The sequence below is a fragment of the Arvicanthis niloticus genome, chromosome 26, assembly GCF_011762505.2.
Source record: "Arvicanthis niloticus isolate mArvNil1 chromosome 26, mArvNil1.pat.X, whole genome shotgun sequence".
Classification (NCBI taxonomy): Eukaryota; Metazoa; Chordata; class Mammalia; order Rodentia; family Muridae; genus Arvicanthis; species Arvicanthis niloticus.
Window position 1 is genome coordinate 5250261 of NC_133434.1, and position 20836 is coordinate 5271096.

The window sequence follows — 20836 nt, forward strand, 5'->3', positions numbered from 1 at the left end:
GTCAACAAAGATTCAACATAAATGGAAAAATAGATTATGGTTGTTGATCAGGAATTCAACCGCATGACTGCATCTGTTTTCCACAGACCTAGACCTTTAATAAAATGTCAAAGTAGACGGACCATTTACAAAGCCAAGTCCACTTTTAAATTTAAAAAAGAACTGCAAAAAGTGGAAAACTAGTTTCTGTGTGCCTTTCGTGTGTCTATCCCTACAGTGCTATCCTCAATCATCATGATGATGTTCTAAATCTAAAGCACGAAACAGATATACAAGAGTATTTATTAACTGCAACTTGACTTTTGACCTATGCTTATTTTAGCATATGGAATTTTATCATTTGTATAACTTGTGTAAAATCCTCCAAAAGCCAGGCAAACGCTATCCCTCATTGCCAAGAAAGCTGGTGGTGTTACATTCAGGCTTTCCACCCGACTCCAGAGCACTGGCGTGTTTGTCAGTTATACAGTTTTGCAGTTCAGAGAATGTTACACAGGAAGAATCATGCACTCCACAATCCTTTCGAATCGAACCTTTCTTCTGTATAATACCCTTGTTGAATCTATCAACTGTTCATTCTCTTTTGCTCTTGCTGAATAATCTTCCGTGGTCTCACCTTTCATTTACCCATTCACCATTTGAGGAAAAAAAAAGGAAAGAAAATCAGTGTTCTTTCCAGTTTAGAGCTGTTACAGATAAAGTTTCTATGAGCATTTTTTTTGTAGAATTTTGCATAACTAAGTTTGTTTTTTTTTCTTTCCTCTGGGATGAAAATATTACACGAAGTTAAAGAAACTAGACACAAAAGAATACTATTCTCTTCATACAAAATACTATACCTTGCCAGTCAAACCTCTTCACTAACAGAGTAATGATTACCTGGAACATAAATATTAATCTGAAGGTGTTTGGTCTGAGGCCAAAGGACACCCTGGTACGGGATCAATTCCAAAGCCTGAGGCCAGCCTTGATCTGGGTGCCGTGCACACTGACCTGATCCCAGTACTGACACAGTCATCCTCACCCTGGAGATGGAAAGTTCAAGCCTGGAGCTTAAGCCATAAGATTTGCTTAATGCAAGAGTTTTTTGGGGACCATGTTCTCAGTCCACCTCCTTATCCCCAGGAGGTTCATACACTTTCCTCTCTCTTCTCTCTCCTTTCCTCTCTCTGCTCTCCCCTCTCCACTCTCTCCCACCCCCTCTTTCCCTCCATCTCTGCCATATTGCATTTTCTTGAGGAAGGTAAGACTTAATGTGAAGTTGACCTCCATGCCCTTTGCAATGTACCCACCCTTGTTTTTTTTTTTTTTTTTTTTTTTTTTTTTTTTTTTTTTTTTTTTTTTTTTTTTTTTTTTTTGCTGTGCTACAGCCCACTACTTTAATGTCCTACCTCAAATCCTTCCATCCTTGGAAAATATGCTTTGTGTGGCTGTTTATGGAAGTTTGTGTGAAGGATGAGCAGTAGTAGAGACTGTTCTGTCATCTTAGTAATGTCCTTGACATTTATACTTTTTTTTTGCTTTTTTAAATTGGATATTTTATTTACATTTCAGATATGATTCCCTTACCCCATTTCCCTCCAAGGACCCCTTATCCAATCCCCTCTCCTCCTGCTTCTATGAGAATGTGCCCCCACCCACCCTCCTACTCCCACCTCCCCACCCATAAATTCCCCCACACTGGGGCATCCATCCTTCTCTGGACCAAGGACTTTTTCTCCCACCTATGCCCAACAAGGCCATCCTCCCCTACATATAGAGCTGGAGCCATGAGTCCCTCCCTATGTGCTCCCAGGCTGTTGGTTTAGACCCTGGGAGCTCTGGTTGGTTGGTATTGTTGCTCTCCCCATGGGGCCTCAAACCCTTTCATCTCCTTCAGTCTTCTCTCTAACTTCTCCATTGGGAACTCCATGATCAGTTCAGTGGTTACCTGTAAGCATCCACCTCTATGTATTTCAGGCTCTGGCAGACTTCTAAGGAGACAGCTATATCAGGCTCCTGTCAGCATGCACTTCCTGGCATCCACATCAGCATCTGTCTTTGGTGACTGCACATGGAATGGAATGGATACCCAGGTGGAGTAGTCTCCAGATGGCCCCTCCTTCAGTTTCTGTCCCACGTTTTGTCTCCATATTTGCTCCCATGAGTATTTTGTTACTCCTTCTAAGAAGGACCAAAGCACATACACTTTAGTTTTCCTTGTTCATGAGCTTCATGTAGTCTGTGAGTTGTATCTCGGATATTGTGAGCTTTTGGGCTAATATCCAATTATCAGTGAGTGTATACCATGTGTGTTCTTTTGTGATTGGGTTACCTCACTCAGGATGATATTTTCTAGTTCCATCCATTTGCCTAAGAATTTCTCGAATTCATTGTTTTTAATAGCTGAGTAACTTTTTAACATTTTCTAATGTTTTTTATTTATGGTTTGAGAATTTTATATGATTTATTTTGATCATATTCTTGCCCTTACCCAAAGTTCTTCCAGATCCTTCTTGACTTCCCAACCAACTTTATGGTTGCATAAACCCCTGATCCTCGAGAGAGAGGGATGTGATACAGACATTCTATTTAGGGCTGAGCATTTCAAAGCTTCTTATTCTCTGTGCTCTGTCCAGTTGTGAATGTTTTTTAAAGAAACAAAATTAAAGACAATTTATTAAGAGAGTATAATTCTAAGAATGTAGTGGGCATGTGATCTGAGGAAAGAGTATGGTGTTCCAGTGCCTTGGGCCACAAACCTCATGACCCTTCACAGGAAAGTCGTCTATTTCTGTTGTTGCTGCTATGCTTGTGATAATCATGTATTCTATTTATGTAATCATTCTATTAAGAAGACAAATTGTATACATGGATTTTATATCATGAATTAACAGGTAACAGGATTTTATATCATGAATTAAAGGAACCCCTTTTTGATCAAGATGTATAACTTTTTGAATAAATTTGACTACAATTAAGTTTGTGCATATTTTGACGGTATTTACAGCTATATTAACTAATATTAAAATTTAGTTTTCTTTTTCTGTTTTGTTTCAGTTTAAGAATGGAACTACGCTATCCCTGTATAATGAGTTGGGAAAGCTTCCCTGCTTCTCTGTATTTTTAAGTTTTGAAGCATTGATGCTTATTTCTCTTAAGCAATGGTGAAATACATTGATGGAAGTGACCAAGCCCGAACTTTTTCTGTAGAAACTCTTTTGATTGCTACTTGACTATACTTACTTGTTGAAGATATATTCAAATTTATGCTTCTTTTTAAGTAAATTTGGCTATTTCATCTTTAAAGACTATTTATTTCACCAGGTTACCTAATTTGTTTGTGTATAACTGTTGAAAGCATTTATTTATACTCTTTTCCTGCCTCTGCCTGTCAGAAATAATATACTTCCTTTTGATCTCACATTTGGGAAATGTACATTTCTCTCCCTCTCTCTTTATCTTTATGAGCTGCACTAAAAGTCTTTGTACACTCATTTACTCTACTCAAAGAACCAATGTTGGCTTTCATTGACTTCTCAAGTTTGTTCATTTTTTTAAATAATGAATGCATATATGGGGAATGAAAATACTGTGCCTTTGAAAGCCACAAGACCTACCTCTCTAGACATCTCACTGTCATTAGTATCTTCCCTAGTCCTCAGCACAAGATGGGGGACTCTATGGGTGTGTGGAGATGATGGTAATTGTGGGGTTCTGTCAGTAAAGCACTGGCTAGTCTCACGACAGTAGAAAGTGCATGTAAATGTCTTTCAAAGACACTTGCGTGTCCTTTCTTAGATCAGTACATATTTTCTGTATCCCATATCTTCCATGGATGTAGAGACCTGGTTTCTTTGAGTGCTTGTCACACAATGCTCTGTTCTTCACTTACCTGAGGCAATGAGACAGGCTGTTCTTATCTGACCACTGATGCTTCAAGTCCTAATGAAGAAGAAATTGTTCTTTCCTCACTGGATCATTAGTAGATGTCCTGTAGGCACTGGGTAGATTGCAGGAAGCTGAGGTCTTGCACTGAGCTTTTTCTCTTGTTTATTCCCCTTATCACTGTCTGTCCACAGGAGATCTCATCCATCCAGCTTTGTCACTCATCACCACTCTCACTGACCTACTCAGCACGGTCTCAATGTGAACACATTCTCACCACCAATGAAACTAAGTTTTTTGTGTACTTTATGAAGAATAAATTTATTTTTATTGTGTGTCTGTGTGTGTGCATGAAGTGTGTGTGTGTATGTATGTGTGTGTGTGTGCACACGCGTGAGCGCTTGCATGTGCATGCATGCAACTATGGGCTTCTAATGGATTCTGAGGGAAGGATAACCATTGTCTTCAAGTTCTTAGCCCAGTTGTGAGACCACCATGTTCCAGTGGATACTTCCAAACCAATGATAATGCAAATGGCCCTGGTTCAACAAAATCAAACAAAAAGACATGAATGAGGGAAAGAAATTTGTAAGAAGGATGGTAGAAGTAATAGGAGTCACAGGGTGGAAAGAGAGGGTAAGGATGGCAGTAGCAAGAATCATATTCATATATATATGCATATATATATATATATAATCTCCAAAGAACAAATTTAATAAAAGATTATTATTAAAATTCTATTATTTTGCTTATTTATTTCTTTTTTCTTTTTTGCATTTATTGATTGATTGATTCTGTTGAAGGAAAGAAGAACATGTGTGTACTACCACGCATTTGTGTTGGGGAACAGCTTGCAGAAGTCAGTTCAATCCATTCACCATGTGGTATTCTGAGGATTAAATGCAGGTCATCAAGCTTGACAGCAAGCACCTTACCCACTGAGCCATCTCGGCAATTCCCTAGATCCATCTATCAAATATATATGGGTTGCCAAAACAGATGGGCACATTTGTTTCTTTCTACAGTGTGAGAATTCATTGGAAAACAATACATTCAGATGCTACATCAGTTTCAATGGCTTTAGTTCACCAAGTACTCCTGATTTCACTTGGCTATTGTCAATCATGTTTTTAGTCTAATATTAATCACTGTTAAATATCAGATCATGCATTATGCATGATCTCTCTCTCTCTCTCTCTCTCTCTCTCTCTCTGTGTGTGTGTGTGTGTGTGTGTGCATGTGTGACTGTGTCTGTGTCTCTGAGTCTGTGTCTGTGTATGTTACAGAGAGGCTATAAAAGGGTTAAAAGGTCTTCACTGATCAAAGAGGGTAGCCTGAAGACAGAAACAAAGAACTGATGGATGCTCAAGGAAATATCTCTGTAAGTGACCAGATAAGGAATTATACTAGCCAGGCATAGTAGTACACATATGTGCACAGGAGTGTGTGACACCTGAACCCTAAATAATGGCACTTTAATAGGGTAATAGGTGCTCCCAGGGAAACAATCACTCTTCGTCCTTTTTTGGAGAAGCCAGGTAGCTCTTTTGAAATATGATAATCTCCAAACTAGCATGCATCTGTACACCTAGTTCAGATCTCTACTCACTTTGCTACAGAATGTATTGTGCCCTATTATCATGCATGTCCTTCTAGTGCATTAGTTCACTCCCAGTTTCTTTTCCTAAAGCCGAGGTGTAGCCCCTCTCACTGGTTCTCTACAATGAAGATTGAGGGAGCTAAAATTTCATTTCCCTTGCTGAGAGAGAGAAAAAAAAAAAAACAAAAAACAGAAGGCTAAAGTGAGGAATTATACATAGCTCCTTGAATCTTCAAGTTATATCCTATACATAAGAGATACACCCAGACATCTCCCTACCTAATCTTGCCTGGTTGTCTGGAAAAGCTTATTCCTCTCCTAATTGGAGCCTCAATCTGAACTGTCAAAAAAGGGAAATATTTTTCTTCTCAGCTTCCCTCTTCTACTTCATTGTCTGCCTTCTTCCAAAATGACTGACAGAAGGAAACTCCACTACCTACATCAGGACTCTGAGTGGGTCTCAGAGCCTGATCTCTCTGCTCCTCTCACTTCCATTTCTCTTCATTTTTTAATGAATGTATGTATTATTTTTTTAAGTTTATATCCATTAGTGTTTTTCCTATATGTATGTCTGTGTGGGGGTCTTGAATCCCCTGGAGCTGGAGTTACAGACAGTTGTCAGATGTCATATGGGTTCTGGGTATTGAACCTGGGTCACTCAGAAAAGCAGCTAGTGCTCTTAACTGCTGAGCCATCTCTCCAGCCCCTCTCACCTCCATTTTTTAAAAACATGTATTTCATATGATTCTAAGCCTTTCTGCATTCTAATTCTTTGTTCTTGTATATTTCATTCTCTCAGCTTTTACAGATATGTTGTTTTAGGTTACTCTGGCTCTTGCTGATCCATTCCTGATCTGTTCTGTGTCCTTTCACAGATATAATGATAAGATTACAGAGGTGGATATCAGAAATCCTGCGAGACATGGCTGGAAGAAATCAAGTCCAGGACTTTCCTAAACAGTCTCTCTTTCACCAAGTTACAAAGAAAAGACATTAAAGTCACTGGTTTTTCTAGGATCTGATGCCTTTCAATGACTTCTTAGTGTCCCACCCCTAACTCCTATTGAAGAAACCTAGCCTCACCACCGTATAAATAGTGGGGCTTCCTGTTCCTAACCTGAACCTTTCCACCTCCAAAATGTGCAAGCCCCACTTACTGAGATGCCTCATCTTACTCTGCTATTTGGACGGTGAGTCATGAGAATCGCCAGTTGGTGAGCTGTGCCCACGATCCAGGAATGTGTGAGAACTCCCATGATAAAGGCCAGCCTTGGCAGCCCAGCAGAAAAAGCAGCTCCTGTGTGCCATGCCTCCCGCCCACACTGTATCAGGTCGCTGGGATGCTAACTGAAGCCTTCTTGCTCAATGGAGGAAGTAGATGGTTTGCCAACAGATTGAGCGATTCCTAGCTGTGAAGCGGGGGTTGGCAAATTATACTCTGCAGAGAGTATGAATTCTACCTTTTTGTTTCTTTAACAGTTTTCTCTGGGTCATTTCTGAGTGATGCTAACAAAGGTGAGTAGAAATGAATATGACAAATGAATATGAAGATGGGAGAATTGAGGCTGAGGGGAGCGCAGTGGGCACTGGAGGCTAAAAGTAAACCACAAATAGACAGAATTCCTTCACTGAGCCGTCTCTTCTGGCAGAATGTAACCACAGTGAAGGCTGTCTTTAGGGCTAACAAAGAAATAGAGCAGTAACTGACCATCCTGAGGAGAAGAACAAGGGACCAGAGAAGTAGAATGTGGGGTTCACAAACACCAGGTGGCCAAATCTAAGGTAGCAACCTCTTAAATTTTAGAGGTCTGTTCTCACTGTCAGATCCCAGGTGAGATCATCATGGAGGTTCAAATGACAGAGGAAGATGAAACTACAACCATGTGTATCTGTTCCCTTCCTTCTGGTCTATACTACATCCCTTAGGGGTGGGAAGAAGGATCTCAGAGGCCCTAAAGAGATGAGAGAATAAAAGAAAAAAGTGGGACACGACGGTATAAGCAGCTTTAGGGTGATAGGAAAGCCTCGAAAAACTCCAAGATAGAAGGCAAAACAAGCCCTGAGAGAAGAAAGGTGCAAAGGGAGGGTAAATCTCAGGCAGATCTGCAGAGTTGTTCTCTTTTTCTCACTTGAACAGTTGGCAAAGTACTCGTTCATGAAAATAACAATGGTAAGTACAAACACCCCTAGCCTGACCATCTTGGCACTGGTATGTTTCTCTTTCCCTTGTGCCGCCCCCTTTCTATCCCTGCCAGTTGTCGAAGCTGAGGCCTCTGAGACCACCAGCTCCTGACATGGCTCTGCTTTTCTGTGCTTTGATGGGTTTGGGGGTGTGAGACACTCCCGGCTGTAAGCAGGCTTCACACTTGAAGTAGGGGAAGGGTTCTTTCCCGGTAGTATCCTCTTCTCTCACATCTCTCTCAAGTTGTGGAAATTGTGCAGTGCCGGATGTGCCACCTCCAGTTCCCTGGAGAAAATTGCACCAGAGGAAGAGGAATATGTACTGCAACAACGGAAGAGGCCTGTATGACTGGAAAAATGTTCAAAAGTGAGTGGTGGGATAATGAAGTAAAGACAGGGAAGAGAAAGCAGGAAGTGTGGGCCTTGAGCAGGGGAGGGTGAGCGAAGGAACTTCCAGTTACCGTAGACAGCCTCACTCCTAAAGTAGCTGGTAATACCCATGATGCACCACGATAAAAAAAATGGAGATGGCTGCTGAAGCAAGGGTTATACTCAAGGCAACAGTAAGAATCCTGGAGAGAATGGGGGTGGGGACAGGATATAATGCAGAAGAATTGGCGATAACACCCTCTGGAGACCAGCTGGTTGGTAAGGAAAGCTGCTCTCTGTGTACCTGCCCAAGGTTTTACATGAATGGCTCCAGGCTGTGAAAACAGAGGGGTCAGTTTCAGGAATATGTCCTGGTTACATCTCCCTTTGAATAAGATTATACACTACTTCTCTGGATTCCTACCCTCAGTGATATCCAAGCACTGAGATTTTCAGTAGAAACTCTCACGGTGGTAATCCCTAATGTACTTAAGCCTCTCATGATGATCTCTACCTCCAGTAAAATCTTAAAACTGCCCCACCATTTCTTTTCTTTTGGGTAGCCTCCAACTTCCAATGCCTTCTAATCTTTCATATCTGAATAATGGAGTGTGAACTCTACGTGGTGATTTTTAGATGCCAGTATGGGTTGGGGAGAAGTGGATTTGCAAAATCCTCTTCCAGGCTTTGCTGATCTGTTCCCTTTCGTCTGCAGAGGATGGTACCATGTGGTTAATCTTCATGGGCTGCTTAAAGAACTGTGCTAATGTGAAAAAAATAAAATGGGGCTCCTATCTGGTGGACTTCATGTGCTGCCGGGGCCATGACATGTGCAATGAAAGGTTTTAAACACTTCTATCTATCTGTGCTCCAACATGTGGGTGATGATAGCCTCTCCACAATGGCTTCCTGAGGATAACCCTGCAAAAAAAGGACTGCAAGCACAAGGCTCTGCCTTCTACATGTCAGAGGGAAAGCACCCTTTTTCTAAAGTCCCTTCTTGTTTCAAAACCAATAAGAAGTGAATAAATAAAAGGGTTTTTAAACCAATATCAGCACATGTTTGGGTTGTTGGTAAACTTAGTATAGTTAGATTTAACATTGGATAACAAGATACTAAGGATTAAAGAAATAATTAAAATAAAAAAACCCAGCTCCTTCCTTTCCCTCTATTCTGTGGCAGAATTTTTTATTACTATGTAATAATTATACATAATAATCAGCTTTGCTATGATGTTTCCATACATGTATATAATGTATTCTGATAATATTCACCCTATTATGCTCTTTTGTCTTCAACTCCACTGATTACCTTCTCAACTACAACTACCACCCCCTATCTCCACTTTCATGTCCTGTGTATGCATGTGTGCATGTGTGCATGAGTGTATGTATGTGTGTGTGTGTGTTGTGATGTATGTGGTGTGTGTGTGTGGTATGTATATGTGTATATGTGATATGTGTGCATGTGTGCATGAGTGTGTGTGTGGCTTAAGAAGTCCAATCAGAGTTGCTTAGAGGAGCATCTCTGAAAGGTTATTTCCAGGTATGAGGAAATCTCTCTTTCCACATCAACCACTAATCTTATGACTCCTCAGAGAAGGGTAGGGCCTCCTGAGCCCCTCCCCAGATAAACACAACAACCATGAGTTCGAGAATGCATTAGTCAGTCCGTCCCCAGAAAACAGCATCTCACAGCACTCCACCTCAACCTTGAGCCCTTCCAGTCTTCCCCAACTCTCTTCTGCGATGTTCTCTGAGGCTTGGAAGTGGGGATACAGATAAGTCTTCTACTCATGGCTTTCTCATGACAAATTATGAGTCTCTGCAGCTCCTACTCACCACTGCAAGAAGCAGCTTCTCTGATAAAAGCGGGCAGCAGCACTGATTTATAGAGACAAATAAAGTTATTTAGAAGGCAATCTGACAGGTCCACTTACCATGCCCTTCATGCCCATTTACCACACCAACGGTTGTCACGTCCTCACTAAAGCATATAGCCTTCCCCATTGTAGCTGGAGATTTTATTGATTCTCTTGTTTTTCTCCCTGCTTCTTATTCCACTTCAACTCAAGCGTGTACCATTGAGATCCTGAAAAGGGATGTGTGTGGTGGAAAAAAAGGAAATGAGTAATTGTTTTTTTCTTCATTTTGTTCATAGATGCTTCTGCCAAGGTGAAAGAGGGTGAGGGTGTGGAAAGAACCTATACCAGATATACAAAGAGATAAGGATATTCTGCCATCTGTCTTTGGGGCTACGGACATGAGACATGGGATTGTGGGAGGAGTCTTTGAAAGAAAGAGTTGTTAGTCAGGCACAAAAAAAGACCAAAAGGGGGTGTTGATCTAACATATAGAAACTATAGGAAGAGTGTTAAAACCCGTGGCCTCTGAGAACAAAGTAGGAATGTTGAAGTCCCTAGACTTTAGTAAGCTACTCTGAAACTGAGACTCAGATGTCTAAGATTGCGTTATCCACTTGTGGACACCTCAAAATCTACAAGAAAGCCAGGTATAACATTTCAAGCCTGTAATATCAGCACTGGGGAGACTGAGACAGAGGAATTGCAACAAACTTGAGAGCAGCATGGGCTGCATCATGAATTCTAGGCCAACTTGGGATAGAGAGTCACATCTTGTCTCCAATAACAATAAAACAAATTCCAAGGGAGATGTCTGTGATGACAGAATATATATTTCAAGGAAAGAAGCACTGTTAATTGATGATGCTATCTCTTAGAGAGCACCATGAAGCTGGTTTCTGAAAGTGATGTAGGAATAAGGCATAAAACAGGAGAACCCTTGCAACTTGGCATCTAATGGCACAGTGGTTCTCAACCTTCCTAATGCTGGGCTTCTTTAATCCACTTTTTCCTGTTGTGGTGACTCTAACCATAACATTATTTTATTGTTACTTCATAACTAATTTTAGTACTGTTCTGACTAGTAATATAAATTATGATATACACATCTGATATTCATAATGTCTGACATGAAATCCTTGTAGGGGTCTCAAACCCAGAAGTTGAGACTACTGATACAGCAGATTATAGAGCAGTTTGCCTAAAGCTGAAAGAAAATAATTTTTCCATTTTATTAAAAATGAATTCTATTTCATACAATATATTGTGATTATAATTTCCCCTCCTTCTACTCCTCCCAGTGCCTCTCCACTTCCTCTTTCAGCCAAACCCACTCCCTTTCTGTCTTTCATTAGAAAAGAGCAGGCTTCTAAGAGAAAACAGCCAAACATAACAAAATAAAATATAGTAAGGTAAAACAAAACCCATCACATAGAAGTTGGACATGGCAAACCAGCAGATGGAAAAGAGCTCAAGAGAAAGCATAAGAATTATAGACCCACTCATTCATACATTCAGGAGTCCCACAAAAGTACTAAACTGAAAGCTATAAGATATACACACAGGACCCATGGAAGCCCTGTTCAGCTTAAGTCTTTGTGAGCTCACTTAAGCCTTGAACAGTTTATTTAAAGGGCCTTGTTCTCCCGGTGTCCTCTATTACCTGTGACTCCAACAATTCTTCTACCTCCTCTTCCACTGGGTTCCCTGAGCTCTAAGAAGAAGTATTTGATGGAGACATGTCATTTAGGTCTCTATGTCCTAAGTTCTCTCTCTCTCTCTCTCTCTCTCTCTCTCTCTCTCTCTCTCTCTAATGTCTGTCTGTAAGTCTTTCTATTTGTTCCCATCTGCTGCAGGAAGAAATAAGAGATAATAATTTAACAACCAGTACAGCCACTTTGTTGGTGAATAAATAAATACACACACACACACATATATGCACACACACATACACACACACACACACATATATATGCACACACACATACACACACATATATATGCACACACACACACACATATATACACACACACATACACACACACACATATATGCACACACACATACACACACACACATATATATATATATATATATATATACATATATATTCCCTTTTATATGTATTTGGACTCTGTTTAACAAGAAAAATAATGTTATGGCTGGGTCTAATAATGTTCATTTATCTTCCACATAAAGACTTTCTTACCCTTTGCTTACATACCAGGAGATAGTTTTAAATTTATCTTCGTCTTGGAGCACTAGCACAGATATACATTTTGTGAAATTGTAAATACTTTTCAACCCACTCAATTTTAGCCCTCAATCAACAGCAGTTCTTCCATGAAGTAATGAAGAGATGTAGAAGAAACATTGCCTCAGGAACAATAGAAATGTGCATAGCTGCCCAGGATTTGTTTGAACTGACAAGTGATCTCTATAACATGCAAACCTGTGTTTTGTCTGCCTGTCCCCTCTCCCTGAATAGAACCTTCTGGATCTTTTATCTATCTGGAAGGGATGATGTGAGTGAATCTTCCTTCTTAGAGCATTCAAGTCCTCAGTATCTTTGCTGTTTTCACTTTCAACATTTCATGAATATTTTAAATAGCATTTCTAGATGCCAGGCAAAGTCATCTCTACCACACTGGACTACAACAATCCACTTTCCCTGTGACATCTTCAAATTTTCCCAGTCAGGAAAAAGATCTCAAGGGTATAAGGATCCCCAATTCATCAGAGTCTACACTTCAAATTCTTGGAAATAGTTCTTGGCTGAAAAATCAAAATGCAAAGAACAAGAGAATTTATCCTTATTTCTAAATCTTGGTTTCCGGGTCCATGTTTTCCATCCAGAGAAAATCAGAGCCATATATTATAAACTAATCTTATAACATATGTTACATCCCATAATACATTGTATTGGTGGTAGCTATCTCCTGGTATGTAGGCAAAGGGTAAGAAATCATTGTAGTGCTTGATTCCAAGTCATAGTTTAACTGAGATTTTATTGACACATCCCCCATACTGTCAGGCTGGTTAGTGTCTGGCAGTAATGAGATACAGGAAAAGATCTTCATGGCCATGAACAAACTGTGGTATCATCTTTGTAGTGAAATGGGTTCTTTGCTTGGAAAAAGTGCTGTGCTTATTCTTGACACAGAATAAGACTTTTTATAAGCCTTGTAATGGCATCGTGGTCACCACTATTACCAGGAACAGTTGTATCCAAAATGTGAGTTTACTCCAGTATAAATAAATTCTACTCATGATGGTTGGGCTTTGCCTCCAGCCAGAGAGTTAGCAAATTATCTTGAATTAACCTAGACCTGTTTAAATGTAATAACCGATTGTTCTGTTACTAATTTCTTTTTCATTATTGTCTTTCAAGGACGTTTTTATTAGAGTTTAATGATTCAGCCATTATTGACAGGATGTTGGTAAATCCCCATCCCCCTTTTGTCAAACCATTTAGCATAAAGAAAAATCGACAAACTGAATCATGTAGCACATGCTTTTATTCCCAGCCCTTGGGAGACAGAGGCAGGCAGATATCTGAGTTCAAGGCCAACCTGATCTACAGATTGAGTTCCAGAACAGCCAGAGATATACAAACAAACAAACAAACAAAAAAAAAAAAAAAAAAAAAAACTTTGCCTCAAAAAAAACAAAGAAACAAAAAAAGCAAAAACAAACCAACAAATTAACAAACTGAGAGACTATGAACATGTAATGGAAGAGAGGATGTAAGGATCACAGGTATTCATGCCATGAACCCTGCATTGGTGACCTGCTTGAGTATAATAACCTATAGGTCATTTTCCTATAAGAATTGTTACTTCACAGGATATCTAAGAGTAGTCTCAGTGATGTTCCAGTATTGATAGAGCAGCAGAAGTCAGAGGCCTTGTGCAAGACCAATGAGTCATTGCAATAAACATTTTCAAGCAAAGAAGTGTGGACAAAAGGGTATACTATGGGACACACTGTGACACACTACAGCTTCCACTTTCCACCTTCCACCGTGAGATGTTTTTCTATGTTGTAGAAAAGGTTGCAAGGGTCGAGGGTGGGGATGAGGAGAATGAAATGAGTGGGATTCACAAAGAACCAATAAAAAAATTAATAGAATTGTTAGCTTTTATAATACTTTAAAGATGTTTTATTATTTTATTTAATTACATTCCAGACATTGTGCTCCCTCATTCCCCTTCCCACAGTTCTTCATCCCATTTCCCCTCCCCTCTGCCTCTGAAAGAGTGCTCCCCCTCTCCTTCCCCCGACCCCCACATACCCCTTCCCTGAGGCCTCACATCTCTATAGGATTAGGCACATGCTCTCCAACTGAGGCAAGACAAGACAGTTCTCTGCTACATATGTGCCATAGGGCTGGGGACTGGGGGCGTGGGTGGGTGCCTCGGACCAGCCCCTGTATGTTCTTTGGTTCTGGACTCAGTCTCTGGGAGCTCCCAGGAGTCCCGGTTAGTTGAGACTGTTGGTTTTCCTATGGGGTTGCCATTCCCTTCAGCTCCTTCAATCCTTTCCCTAATTCTTCCATAGGGGTCCTCATCTTTAGTCTAATGCTTGGCTGCAAGTATTCATATGTGTCTCAGTCAGCTACTGATAGAGCCTCTCAGAGGACAACCATGCTAGGCTCCTGTCTGTAAGCAAAACATAGCATCAGTAATAGTGTCAGGCTTTGGTGAACCCCCCACCCCATGAGATAGATCCCAATCTTGGACAGCCTATCCTTCAGTCTCGGCTCCATTTTTGTCCACACATTTCTTTAGACAGGAACAATTCTGAGTCAGAAATTTTGATGGTGGGTTGGTAACCCTGTCCCTCCACTTGAGGCCCTGTCTACCTACTGCTGTTGGTCACTTCAGATTCCCTCTCCCCACTGTTGGGCATTTTGGCTAAGGTTGCCCCCATTGAGTTCTGGGGAGTCTCTCACATCCCATGTCTCTGTGACTTTCTAGAGGGTCTCCCCACCCCCACCTTCAGAAACTGCATATTTCCATTCATTCTCCTGGCCCTCTGGTCTTCTCTTCTGTCTGCCCCTCAACCCCCATCATCGACCTTGCCCCGTTTTCCCCTCCCCCTGAGGTTCTCTGCCTCCTATGATTATTTTGTCCTTTTCTAGGTGGGATTGAAGCCTCATCCCTTGGGCCTTCGTTCTTGTTAAATTCTTATGGTCTGTGGGGTGTATCGTGGGTATCCTGTATTTTTGGCTAATACGCACTTATCAGTGAGTACATACCATACATATCCTTTGGATCTGGGTTACTTCACTCAGAATGATATTTTCTAATTCTATCTATTTGCATGCAAAATTCATGATGTCCTCATTTTTAATTGCTGAATAGTATTCCACTGTGTAAATGAATCATATTTTCTGTATCCATTCTTCAGTTTAGGGACATCTGGGTTGTTTCTTGCTTCTGGCTTTTATGAATAAGGCTGCTATGAACATAGCAGTACATGTGTCCTTGGTATGGTGCAACATCTTTTGGGTATATACCCAGGAGTGGTATAGCTGGATATTCAGGTAGAACTATCTCCAATTTACTGAGGACATACCAGACTGATTTTCAGAGTAGTTGTACCAGTTTGCAATCCCAACAGCAAAGGAGAGTTCTCCACATTCTCACCAGCATGTGCTGTCACTTGTATTTTTGATGTTGGCCATCTTGATTGGTGTAGAATAGAACCTCAGGATCATTTTAATTTGCATTTCCCTGATGACTAAGGACTTTGAATATTTCTTTAAGTGCTTCTGAAAAGCCAACCCATGATAAACAGCTTTGGCATCATGCTCACCTAATGAATTATCATATAATCTGTAGGAGTTCTCAGGTAAATTTTTTTTGCGTCTATTGTGTATACTATCATATCATCCTGAAATAGTGATAATTTGACTTCTCCCTTTCCAAATTGTATCCCTTTGACCTCCTGTTTTGTCTACTTCCTCTTGCTAGAAATTTGCATACTATATTGAATAAATAGAGAGTGGGTAGCCTTGCTTTGTCCCTGATTTTAGTGGACTTGTTTTAAGTTTCTCTGCACTTAATTTGATGCTGGCTGTTGTTTTGCTGTATATTGCTTTTATTATATTTAGATACGTGCCTTGAATTTCTGAGCTCTCCAAGACTTTTAACATGAAGAAGTGTTGTATTTTGTTAACAGCTTTTTCAGCATCTAATGAGATAATCATGTGTTTTGCTTTGATTTCATTTATATAGTGGATAAATTATGTTGGGATTTTTAGTGGTTATATTAAATTGATGGATTTCTGTATATTAAACCATCCCTGCATCTCTTGGATGAAGCCTACTTGATCATGGTGAATAATGGGTTTGATGTGTTCTTGGATACAGTCGGCAAAAATTTTATTGAGTAATTTTACATTGATATTTATAAGGGAAATTGGTCTGAAGTTTTACTTCATGTTGAGTCTTGGTGTGATTTAGGTATCAGAGTAACTGTGGCTTCATAGAATGAATTATGTAGTGTTTCTTCTGTTTCTATTTTGTGAAATAGTTTGAGGAGTATTGGTATTAGGTCTTTTTTGAAGATGTGATTAAATTCTGCACTAAAACCATCAGGTCCTGTTTATTTTAGGGGTTTTAGGACTCTTTGGATAGTTTACCTGATCCTGATTTAACTTCAGTACATGTCATCTGTCTAGAAAGTCACCCATTTCATCTATATTTTTCAGTTTTCTTGAATATAGGCTTTTGAAGTAAGAGTTGATGATTTTTTTTGAATTTCCTCAATTTCTGTTGCTTCATCTTCCCTTTCATTTCTTATTTTGTTAATTTGGATACTATCTCTGTGCCCTTTAGTTAGTTTGGATAAGAATTTATTTATCCTGTTGATTTTCTCCAAGAACAGACTCTTAGTTTTATTGATTCTTTGATCTTTGTGCAGTCCAGTCTCATCACTTTATATAGGCCAAAACATAACAATCCTCAACTTTAACACTCATTTATTTCATGCCAGATTCCAGTAATAAAGAATACAAAGAAGCTGTTTTTAAAAAAAAAAAAAAAAAAAAAAGCTAATCAAATGGGGTCATTTATTTAAAATATAAGGTGTTCCTATAATTCAGAAAATAATAACCCTCAAACATGCATGCACATGAAAGAAAAAGAATGAAGAGGCTATTCAAAGAAAGATGATGCAAAACACTGCACAATTATCTCTAAATCTTACGCAAGACAACACTACAGTGAGAAGTGGGCACTGATTTTCTGCATATCATGCTCAAAAGCATTGAAAAAATTGATAACATTCCATATCACACAAGGTGTGAGAGACTGCAGCACACAGACCTTTGGTGAACATCTAAACTGCCATGTTCCATACAAGAAACACTTGGGGAACATCTATAAACTTAAAAATGTAAGTAATTTTAACCTCCTCTTTTTTTCTTTAAAAACCTACTTTTATTCTTTAGAATTTGTGATCTGTAAGCAGTATGTTTTGATCAAATCCACTCTCCAGTTTTCTACTCCAACTTCTATATGATATTGTCACTCATCCACACATCTATGTCTTAACTCCATTTACTTTTTTTTTACTTTTAAACTACTGAGTCCAGTTAATGATGTTGGTATGTGCATAGGGATAGGAACACCCACCAAAGCATGAGAAACCTACCCAGATCAATATCCCTGTAGAAAACTGTTGTACCCTTCCTCAGCCATCATCAATTGTCAGTACATTCTCAGCTAGGGTCATACAAGGCTATACAATCACTTCCCTATCTACATTGGAAGTCTGAATGGCTTGATCTTATGTAGGTTTTGTGAATACACCATAACCACAAGGAATTTGTCCCCATGTGGTAACTTATAACCACCTATAACTATATTTCCACATGATATGATGTCTTCTTTGATGCACACTGTGCATATAAACTCACTCAGGCAAACACACATAAATAAGAAATAAATGTAAGAAATATCTTTTTCTAAGAGATAATTATTTAGAGCATTGTTTATTACTATGTCCACTAATAACAAATAGGAGTAGATTCATCTCTAGGGCTGGACCTACACAACCATGGACTCTTACCCGAGGTAACATAACCAGGTATGTGTTCCATCTTGTGAGATAAGTCTCAAATGTACTCAGAAAGTGATTGGCTACCTTGTAGAATTAAAAACTATTACACTAGTGGACATACCTTGCTACACCAGTCATTATTATAGCTTTTGTGGCTCACAGCTGAGTAAAAGTGATGATGCTTTTCCTCTCCCAGCATCCTATATACAGTAGTTTCTAGCCCTAAGAATGCTAGTCATAGGGAGGAAGCTCCCAAGTGAGCACAGACTTGATTTGTCCTGTTTGTATGGCCAAAATGTATGGTGTCTTTAGTAATAGGGTCTTATCATCAAGTTCTAGTAATGGGTTGAGAGAAATGGAAATACTCTTTATAGTTTTGCAGTCTGAAATTGGGGTTTAAAAAAGTTTATCAATAAATAAACATATATTATTGAATTAATATAATTTTATGTCAACTTTTCTAAATGAAGCCATATTCTTCCAAATGTAATAATACCCCAGGACTACATTCTTTTGTGATTCTGTCTGACATGATTGCTGTGATCTTGAAATGTCACTGAATAATCTTACTTGTTTTCACGATAAGATTTTCCCACCATCTTATAAATAAGTGAAGAGATTGGTGTTTTGTGATTATTTATGATCCAGCTAATGCCATCAATGCTGGTAATATGCCTGTAATTAATTCCCTCTCCCCTCTCTCTCTCCTTCTCCCTCTCTCCCTCCCTCCCTCCCTCTCTCCCTCTCTCTGTCTTTCCCTCTGTCCCTCCCTCCCTCCCTTCCTCCCTCCCTCCCTCTCTCCCTCTCTCTGTCTCTCCCTCTGTCCCTCCCTCCCTCCCTCCCTTCCTCCCTCCCTCCCTTCCTCCCTCCCTCCCTTCCTCTCTCCCTCCCTCCCTCTCTCCCTCCCTTCCTCCCTCCCTCCCTCCCTCTCTCCCTCTCTCCCTCTCTCCTTCCCTCCCTCCCTCCCTCTCTCCCTCTCTCCCTCTCTCCTTCTCTCCCTCTCTCCCTGTCTCCCTCCCTCCCTCTCTCCCTCTCTCCCTGTCTCCCTCTCTCTCTCTCCCTCTCTCTCTCCCTTGCTCCCTCTCTCCCTCGCTCCCTCTCTTCCTCACTCCCTCTCTCCCTTACTCCCTATCTCCCTCACTCCCTCTCTCCCTCGCTCCCTCTCAACTCCCCCTCCCTCTCCTTTGCCATCTGTCTTTTCCTCTGTTTCTCCCTCTGTCTCTTTGTCTCTCTTTCTCCTCTCTCAAATTTAGATGAAATAGCTTTTGTCTTGGCCATTTTAAATGCCCTTCTTTATGAACCAAATCATTGGAATCCACTGATTTTGGTAGCATTTAGAACTATGCTTCAGTCAGTAAACTCAATAAATTGCATTATGGACATTTATGCATTTATCTTTCCTCTGTCTGAGGCTATTGTCTAAAGGGCTAATGATCTTCAGTTCAAGCTTGGCTGTCCATTCCTGCTCTGCCTCACTCAGGGGTCTCTCTCTCTTTCTGCTGTTGGTTACCTTCATCACTATCTATTTTGTATTTCTTCTCTTGTTTAAGCCTTTCCTTTAGTTTCTGTTTAGCATAATTTTTATTTTTCTAGCATCATTATACATACAATGAGGACACACAGTAATTTCCCTAGGAATTGTTTAGTTTTGGGAACTTACTGTTGGTATCTCCATTCTGTCCATATAAAATAATTATTCAAATCTCAATGAAGGAATCTTTCATATTTCCTATATGACATGAAGTTAAATTCTAATTTCTATCTTATTATTGTAACAGTTGGGCAAACACTGTCTTAATTATACTTCAAGTGTTTTGAAAATGACTTTGAGATCTAAATATTTTATTCTACTTTCATAAATATAACTTGGTAGATAATAATAAGAAACCACAATGAATAAACTAAAGACAGATACTACTGCTATATCTGAGATAATATTTTATTTGTGTATATGAGTACATGTTAAAATATAGGCATATATTAAGACTCTTAAAATGTGGGAAAGTTGACATGCTAACAAAGTAAATGCAAAGAGAATGGCTGATAAATCTAATGTAAGTGGTTAATTGTGTTTCCAAATTATGAGAGTTTTCCAAAATTCTTTCTGATCACTACATTTTCTGTTACAAATCTATATTGATAATTGAAATCTACATCTCATCGTTTATTATCTAAATTCAATATTATATTCAAATATCCTAAAGACTAGCATCCCACACATGCCTCTTCAGATAAGAATAGGTGACTAGTATTCAGCTAATTTTTCATCTTGACATACTTGTCTTTGACTATGAGAACATAGTAAACGGAATAGAAATGCCATGTCCAAGAGCTGAGTGGACAGGTGTAGCTATGGTCAGATGACTTCCCCAAAATGGTGGTAGGCATTTGAACTTCATCAAATATACTGACTATTCCTTGCGTTTAAGTTTTAGAAAGCCTTCTAACTTCTCATTGTCTTTCCAGCTCTGAGTAACACAAACCTTCCCTCTACCTCTTTTACCCTCTGCCAGTCATTCCTCTGGAAATATGATTTCTTGGCTCTGTTTCTATGTAGTCTCCTTTCCTTGATTCTCCATGTGAAGATCCATCGGAAAATCAGAAAAAAATTTTTTTTGCAATGGTGTTTTTAGCACAGTTGAGCATCAGAACATAAGGGTAAATGAAGTCAACTCGGAGGTACCAGAGGGCCAGAACTAGAACATTCACCAGAAGACAGAATTGAAGATTGTATGACCTGTGGATTTTCTCTTTCTTGTTAATTGGAATGTGGAAATAAAAAGGCCTGGGTTTGCATGGGAATATTTACTGACATAGAGTGGAATATGGGGCCTGGGTTTTATAAATGTCAGAAACACAGGGGCATGTGGTATTTAAATCATTATT

General features: G+C 39.6%; 1 protein-coding gene across 1 annotated transcript; it reads left to right on the plus strand.

The window, feature by feature from the left end:
- Positions 1–6605: 6605 nt before the first annotated feature.
- On the plus strand, positions 6606–8866 carry Pate1 (prostate and testis expressed 1). Its single transcript, XM_076924469.1, has 5 exons — positions 6606–6657; positions 6947–6982; positions 7605–7637; positions 7893–8015; positions 8733–8866. The coding sequence occupies exons 1-5, from the start codon at positions 6606–6608 to the stop codon at positions 8864–8866; spliced, it is 378 nt and encodes a 125-aa protein (XP_076780584.1).
- The last annotated feature ends 11970 nt before the right edge of the window (positions 8867–20836 follow it).

Excerpts from the sequence above, each read along its gene's own strand:
- Pate1 (XM_076924469.1), top strand. The coding sequence starts at position 6,606 with ATGTGCAAGCCCCACTTACTGAGATGCCTCATCTTACTCTGCTATTTG. Across the intron at positions 6,983-7,604 it reads TCTGAGTGATGCTAACAAAG|TTGGCAAAGTACTCGTTCAT; the intron begins GTGAGTAGAAAT and ends TCACTTGAACAG. Across the intron at positions 8,016-8,732 it reads GACTGGAAAAATGTTCAAAA|AGGATGGTACCATGTGGTTA; the intron begins GTGAGTGGTGGG and ends TTTCGTCTGCAG.